Source organism: Acanthopagrus latus, chromosome 2 (assembly GCF_904848185.1).
Source record: "Acanthopagrus latus isolate v.2019 chromosome 2, fAcaLat1.1, whole genome shotgun sequence".
NCBI lineage: Eukaryota > Metazoa > Chordata > Actinopteri > Spariformes > Sparidae > Acanthopagrus > Acanthopagrus latus.
Window position 1 is genome coordinate 2558016 of NC_051040.1, and position 7790 is coordinate 2565805.

The window sequence follows — 7790 nt, forward strand, 5'->3', positions numbered from 1 at the left end:
CAAAAAGGAGTAATTCATAAGGAAATTATAAATATATTTATTGATAATCAGCATTTTTCTGTTGCATATTTTTTTTAGCCAAATTGCCCCCCCAAAAGTTCTGCATGTTATCTGCAAAATAACCGAGTGACTTAATTAAGGGGAATAAAGTATAATATTTACAACCAAAGTGTAATGGAGTACAAGTATAAAGTATCGAAAATAATTAAGTGAAGTTCACATACCCTAAAAATTCTACCAGCAACAACTAAACTAAAATATGTCTGTGCAGAATGATGATTTTCTACTTTACTTCCATGGTTTGATGTAATAAATGTGGTGACAAACTTTGTTTTGCTCCTTGTTCTGTCTTTAACGATGTTGTATCAAAACACTTGAAATAGTTTACATTTAATTTGAAAGATGGTGCAAATAACGTAATTCAGAAACCTGTAAACTGAGCGAGATGTTGATCCATCACAATTTATGAAACACTCAAATTATAAATTGGATGTTTCTAGACTTTCCCAAAAATATCAGCGGTCTGTTTCTGGTACCTGGGATTGGAACAGAGTGAGACATCTTGTTTCCTCCGGTCAGATAGTTCTGACTCATTCTTCACAGAGCAAACAGGAAATAAAAAACTCTTATGCAATCTTTTTTGACCCATCTGGTGTTTTAAAGACTTGGATATTTGAGGAGTATGTCAGATTATGATCTTGTGTTCTGTATACGCTGTGTTAAACAAACCTTGTTGATAAATATTTCAGACCAGTTAAAGAACTGAAGTACTTCAGGAGCTTCACATTTAAACATTTGTGTGGCAAGTGAACCAAACTTAAAGAGTGAACTGTGCAACAAAGTGACCACAACATGTCGAGTGTATTTTCCAGATTTTATTGTTTTTGTACACAAAAAACCGAAGGTCTTGATTCCATCTGGTCGAACTGGAAAACCTGAAAAAAGACAAAACGATCAATTAAAACCAGCATGAAACATTTAAGACTCATGACTTTAACATTCAAACCCTTTTGTTAAAGGGCCAAACGTTGTAACTGATCATGACACTGTACAGGTTCGATAAGTTCTCCATTTCAGGCGTAAATTGATTTTAATTCTAGTATAACTTCATTTATTTATTTGAGGTTTTTTTTTTAAAAAATCAATTTATTCTGGATCTAAAGCCGTCGTGTCCAATGGTGTTTTTGTGACAAAAAGACTTTCAAAAAAACTCCTGTGAAAACAAAATCATTACCAGTTTGTTTGGTTTTCTTTGCTCAGTTCGAGTTATTAACCTTAAGTCTTTTCAGACCTCAGCTGGTCTTAAAACAGGTCTGTGTGCTGCTTCAACCCTTCTCAGACAAATGCCTCGATGTCTTCAACCGAAAGACTCGCTGCTCTGAGGAACTGGAGCAGAACCACAGAACGTGGATCTGAACCAGAAACCACCAGAACCAGACTGAGACCTGTTCCGACTCGTCATCGTATCTTCACTGAAGGGACTAAAACAGACAATTTCTATACTGTGTGGATATTGTCAAATTAATTATAATGTCCTCTGATGATATTCAGCCATTATGTTTATTAGGTCATGTATTCTACATTTTTTCTGATCATAGTAATCAGTGTTTTTTGTCAAAATGTGCTGTTCATCAGTCATCACGCTGCAGTTTCACTGTCTCAAAAACATTCTGGTTCGACATCACAGCCTTTCAAATTCAAAGTAGTGCAATAAAAAGCACAATATTCTCAAAACTCAATATTGTACTTGAGAGTTGTTACTTTTCTGTTGCTAGTTATTTTAAATTTTAACACTTAGAACCAGAAATATACTTGCTTTTAACACTCAAAGTGTTCACATGACCGCTGCATCGTGTATTCCTGAGACATTTTGGAGTGCTGGTCTTGTCCGTCCTCAATAATTAACAGTAACTTTAATTTTCGCAATCGTTAAATCGGTCTCCTTGGTTACTAATAATCTGTTTTTTAAAAGAAAACATAATGGTGGATCCATAATTATGTTAAAGATGCTGATTCTGTGGTGTCCATTATTCCAACAGAACACTTTAAACCAGTCAGTCCTAAAAAGGCAACATTTAACAGTAAAGAGTAAACCAACTGATGGGACCGTGCTGTCTCCTACCTTCTTATGCGGTGGGTACAGGTGTTCCCTGGGGCATGACGGGCACCTCTGGCTTGGCCCCCTTCTGCTCAGAAATGGGTGTGGTGGGATGGGTCTCCTCCTTGGGCTCCACGATGCTGACGTGGTCGGGCAGGGGCTTCTTGGGGCCAATCTTGCCGCTGGAGTCCCAGGGCAGCATGATCTTCACCTTGATGCCGAGCACACCTGATAACAACCAACAAGGACATCAATTAATTCTACTAGTACCAGCAGAATCAAATACAGCTGGAGTCAAGTTGTTTCTTTAATGTTGCTGCTGTGTTGCGGGTCGAGCTGCACTCACCCTGCCTCAGCAGGACGTGGCGCACGGCTGTGTCGACGTAGTAGTTGACTGGGTCTCCGCTGTGGATCATCAGACCGTCCACAAACTTCATGGACTTGGCCCTCTGACCCCTCAGCTTGCCGGACACCACGACCTCACAACCCTTGGCACCGCTCTCCATGATGAACCTCAGAACACCATAGCAGGCCCTGAAAGAGAAGAGGGTACGAACAGTGTGAACAGACAAACTCAGTTTTACAGTAAATCATTTCCTGTTCTTTTGTGAGAACAAACAACTGTCTACTTTTTTATCTACTGCACAGATGGCAGTTTCTGCTGGGTTTGAACAGAATTCAGAGTGATGTTGCTTATATCGATTATATTTCTGTGACTTTAAAAAAAAAAGTGCAACAAATCCCATGAAAACAGCGACCATAAACTCTACTACAACGGTACTTTCAGTAGACGCTAATTCAACCCTTCTCAGACAAATGCCTCGATGTCTTCAACCGAAAGACTCGCTGCTCTGAGGAACTGGAGCAGAACCACAGAACGTGGATCTGAACCAGAAACCACCAGAACCAGACTGAGACCTGTTCCGACTCGTCATCGTATCTTCACTGAAGGGACAAAAACTGAATGAAAACTTTCCTCAGAAAACACAAAGATCATTACAGCAACTTCAGTGTATGATTCAATTGTATTTCCTCTTCATACAGCTCTGAAAATTAAACTGTCCTGTCCATCATCTGTACAAACAATGATGTGCCGAGTTTCAGGACACACAAACCCCACTTTGTTTACATCACATCCTCCAATAACTGATATTTGGTTTACAACAAAACACTGAAGATACCCAATTCACCATGAGCACAGGAAATAGAGCTACAAGCTGCTTCATGTCAGAAAGTTACTGTGTGCACATGCTCTAAATATACCATAATGCCTTCAAACAAATGCCACATTCGGAATTACCAACCAAAAGCAGAAGTGTGGGGTTCTACCAAATATTTTGAAGTTTTAAAGATAAAACTGATACTGATCTACATTTATACAAACAATAAAAATCAACTCTGGCTCTAGCACTATAGGCACTGGGGATTTGGTTTAGAGATTTGTCTGGAGCTTATTTCAAAAACCTCAATAGAAGCTTCAAATGAACTGACAGTAAATCCTCCCAGTTCTTGAGCAGCAGTGCTTACCTACGCACAGCCAGACCTCCCAGCAGCTTGTAGCGCAGAGACTCTGCCTGAGCGATGGCGCACAGACCACGGGTGGCAACTTTCTCAGCATACAGCTAAAAGAGAGGAGACAGTTCAGTCAACAACCTGCCTGCTGCAGATGGAAAGTAACAGATACATTTTAATATGTTAAATGCAGATACATGAATTTGCTTCACATGCATCATATTTTCATTTCTGGAAATGCGATACACTGATGCTTCAACCCTTCTCAGACAAATGCCTCTGTGTCTTCATGTGAAAAGGACTCCCTGGTCTGGGGAACTGGAGCAGGACCACAGAACGTGGACCTGAACCAGTAACCCACAGAACCAGACTGAGTCCTGTTCTGTCTCGTCATCGTATCATCACTGAAGGGAGGACAATAAAGACTGAAGCCTGTGCGCCTACATTAACAGGATGTTTTAACATCAGTTAATACTGTAGCCACTATGCACAAGCTCGTTTTCTTTACTGTTGGGATCATTTCATCCTATTTCAAAGCACAAAGTTGAGTAAGAACTTATTTCCCTGCATCTCATTAGAACAAACCGTTTAAAATTCTGTTACAGCAATATCACATTTTTTATTACAATAAGCACTTCTTGCCTCGACGCTGCCCTCAGGGAAGCCGAACCTCTTCTGGACCACAGCAGTCAGCTCTCTGATGCGACGGCCTTTCTCTCCCAGAACATTCTGGGTCCTACAGACAGTAAAGAGTTAGAACGACACTGTGACCACGTGCACAAGAGAAGTTTACTGTCACTTTAAGCTCAGGTTTGTCCTGTGAAAGTGTTGAATGTTGTGTAGAAGTTTTGTTCTGTAACTTAACATTTTGCATCTGCTATACAAACACCTATCAAAAAGGCAGAAATAACCCGTACTGTCAGCCGCTGTGGTGGAGCTAAACAAATATAAACCCATGCACATTGGTCAGAGTAACGTCTGGAAACTCACCTTGTGGCCAGGATGATGATCTCTGTCCTGGTTGGAGTCACACGCACCTCCACACCAGAGTAGCCATCCTCAGCAAGCTCGCGAGTCAGGAACTCGTTCAGCTCGGCCTTGAAGATACCGTCTGAGACGAACTATAAAGAGAGAACACGGTCAGCTTTCCTTCGTTAAACCATCACCATGAAGAAACACAATGGAGTCAAACTTTATCAGAATTACTGGGGAATCATTTGATACAGATTGTATATTTCGGAGATCTATAATATCCCAAGAAAGCGGAGACCATAAACTCTAATGGTAATTTCAGCAGATGCTAATTCAACCCTTCTCAGACAAATGCCTCGATGTCTTCAACCGAAAGACTCGCTGCTCTGAGGAACTGGAACAGAACCACAGAACGTGAATCTGAACCAGAAACCACCAGAACCAGACTGAGACCTGTTCCGACTCGTCATCGTATCTTCACTGAAGGGACAAACACCAAGCGAACACAGACATCACAACAACTTAATACATTTGTGTGACTCAATTGTTAAAATTGGTTCCAATAGTAAGATTTTTTCTTACTAAATCTGAATCTTTCATTCAGCGGGGTACGGAACAAGAAAATTAATTGTGCAAGACTTTATTGCCAATTTGGTCATTCTGATTTTGCCCAAACAGCTTATCTACAGTTTGCATAGACTCCTATTGTACAAACAATCCCTGTATCCAAAATATCAGCAGTATCTGTCAAGGTCTTCAAATACAATGATAAAATTCACTGTTACATCCATAAGAAACATACAGAATGGTTATTTTTTCAGTCTCAAACTTTCTGCAATAAAACCAATTAAAGCAAATCTTTTAAGCTGCAATAATTTGGGTCAAAAATCATATTAAACAGTGGTCCATGGTCTTATTTGTGCCAGCTTAGGGGGTCATTGTTTGAAAGCCACTGGTTACATTACCAAAAATATTCAAGGTCCTGTCATATTCGTTTAAAACTGAGTTTATCTCCTGAATTTGACCCGGTAATCTAAATAAGATGCTACTGTCAGTGGTTAGCAGCCATTTAAAATAACGCCACTCTTCAGCCATTATGTTTGAACCCAACGTTACTAATATCACAACAATATATATTAATCTACATCGCCAACTATACCCTTTCTGTGTTAGCTAGCTGTCCCCAGTCATTTGACTGTGAAGCTAACGCACCAGCTAAACCAGAATTGGACACCTAAAACTAAGTTCAACAGAAGATATTTTTAACGAGATTCGAGGTCTACTAGAGCCGAATTCCCAACCGGACTGGGTTTAATTTGAGAACGGGGCTCATGTCTGTGGGTCCCGGTTTATAACTCACGCCCGGCGGCTGCGGGGAGAGCCATGTTAGCTAGCCAAATGAGGAGGTCGCAGCGCCGGCAGCATCTGGATCAATCCTCTCACAATCGGAGGTGGATAAGCTCGACTAACACCGGAGGGAACACGAAACAGTTGTATCCCAACCGACGTGACCCCATTTGTACATAATCCTGCTGTCTGTGTGAGTAAAACGGTGATAAAACAGCGCTAACCTTCCTCTTCTTGGAGATTTGCACCGCCATCTTCAGACAGGCCGTAGACAGGAAAGGACCCTCAACGGAGGCGGAAATGCATTTATACCAAACAGTATAACTTCCGGTGACGGTGAGTCCAGGTTATCATGGGATTTGTAGTTCTTTTACATTTGGAGCCTGAAAAACGTGCTTTTTAGATGTCTACAATATGTTAACTGAATATTAGTCAGAAGAAAACATGTGAAATTATTTATGATGTGTTACTGTTTTATATTTCAACGTATCTTTGTGGGAAATTTGGTGAAATTAATTTACCTGATTGTTTTAGATTCAGACCAGTGTATCTTGCTGCTGCGCCACTACAAAACTGCTACTGCCATCTACTGGCGAAGAATCGGCACTCCACAGCTGTGTAAGCAGACAGCAAGTCCATATTTGCACTGTTTTAAAAGTGACACTTTCTTTTTTAATAATGACAAAAATAAATAAACAAAATAAATCAAAATAGGGGTTCAGTTACAAAATAACACATGAGGGCATAGTTTGCAACAGTGATGATCTCGGATCTGTTTTACAGTTCTTGAAGTGTACATTGAATGACCATAAACTGCAATAAATACATACATTAAGGTGATTTCATTGCCATTGCTAGATTAATTAATGAAATTAGTTATCAGGAAATGATTTGTTTTGTCTGGAAAAAAATCTTAGTCCGATGTTAATTGATACCAGATACTTAACAAGACCAAACTGGATACAGTTCATGTCAGAAACATAACTAACTACAGTTTGAATTAATTTGTTCCTCAACTCTTGTGTACACTGCAGGTTTGATGTCAAAATAAATGATCACATTCATGTGTAGGAATGAAAAAGTAAAACAGGGAAAGACAAGGAGGTATTGCACATGTATGCTCTCCTGCCTCTGCAGCTTTTAGCTCAAGCTGACACACACACCAGTCCCCAGATGGAGGTGAACTGAAGTTGTAGATACAGTTGGAATGTAACTGGGATAGAGCCAGCCACAGCCAGAATAGATCACCTGCTGCTCTTGAGGTGGCTCCTGTCCCTCACTTGTAGTGTACTAAAGCTCACAACAACTGATTGAGAGGGAAAATCTGGATAATTTTCTGAAACGGCACATTCAGACACATTCCTAGCAAAGGATGACATGCTAGGGTTTGCTGTAGGGATCACTTGAACTAAGGAAAAACACACAGCTGTGCTTCTGAGGTTGTTTCAGCCTTTGCAATTACTGATTGTGAAAATAACGCAACTGCAAAAAACAACCATGTAATTCGAAAAATAAAGGCGACTTAATGGATACAGTGACGTGACACTGATGAGAGTTTATAACCTGGAGTAAAAAGTCAAGTTACAATGGGTGTCTGGGGTTGGTGAGCGTGACTACCTCTTGATTATCTACATGTGAGTGTCAAAAATAAAGGATTGTTCCTTTAAAAATACGGACGTTTCTCCCTTTGCGGTCCAGTAGGGTGGACCTTATAGTGAACCGTTTTCTTTGCCTTTCTCACTGTTGACTAAAATAATGTATACATTATTTGAATACGATCATATACACCGCCTTCAAATATATCCCCATAAAACGCTTTTATTAAAAATATTTACCTCGACGCGGGAACGTTTATTTCGCA

General features: G+C 40.1%; 1 protein-coding gene and 4 non-coding genes across 5 annotated transcripts; all 5 read right to left on the bottom strand.

Moving 5' to 3' along the window:
• Nucleotides 1-860: 860 nt before the first annotated feature.
• On the bottom strand, nucleotides 861-6294 carry rps3 (ribosomal protein S3). The gene is made up of 7 exons (XM_037084596.1): nucleotides 6154-6294; nucleotides 4601-4731; nucleotides 4253-4346; nucleotides 3626-3720; nucleotides 2445-2632; nucleotides 2123-2326; nucleotides 861-935 (listed from the first exon to the last, which is right to left on the bottom strand). Exons 1-6 carry the CDS (start codon nucleotides 6181-6183, stop codon nucleotides 2127-2129), a joined length of 738 nt encoding a protein of 245 aa, XP_036940491.1. The 5' UTR covers nucleotides 6184-6294; the 3' UTR covers nucleotides 861-935; nucleotides 2123-2126.
• LOC119013815 lies at nucleotides 1331-1478 on the bottom strand. The gene has a single exon (XR_005072831.1). It is a non-coding gene; the product is annotated as a small nucleolar RNA SNORD15 (small nucleolar RNA).
• On the bottom strand, nucleotides 2902-3049 carry LOC119013822. Its single transcript, XR_005072833.1, has one exon. It is a non-coding gene; the product is annotated as a small nucleolar RNA SNORD15 (small nucleolar RNA).
• Nucleotides 3871-4020, bottom strand: LOC119013830. The gene has a single exon (XR_005072835.1). It is a non-coding gene; the product is annotated as a small nucleolar RNA SNORD15 (small nucleolar RNA).
• LOC119013823 lies at nucleotides 4921-5068 on the bottom strand. Its single transcript, XR_005072834.1, has one exon. It is a non-coding gene; the product is annotated as a small nucleolar RNA SNORD15 (small nucleolar RNA).
• Nucleotides 6295-7790: the final 1496 nt, after the last annotated feature.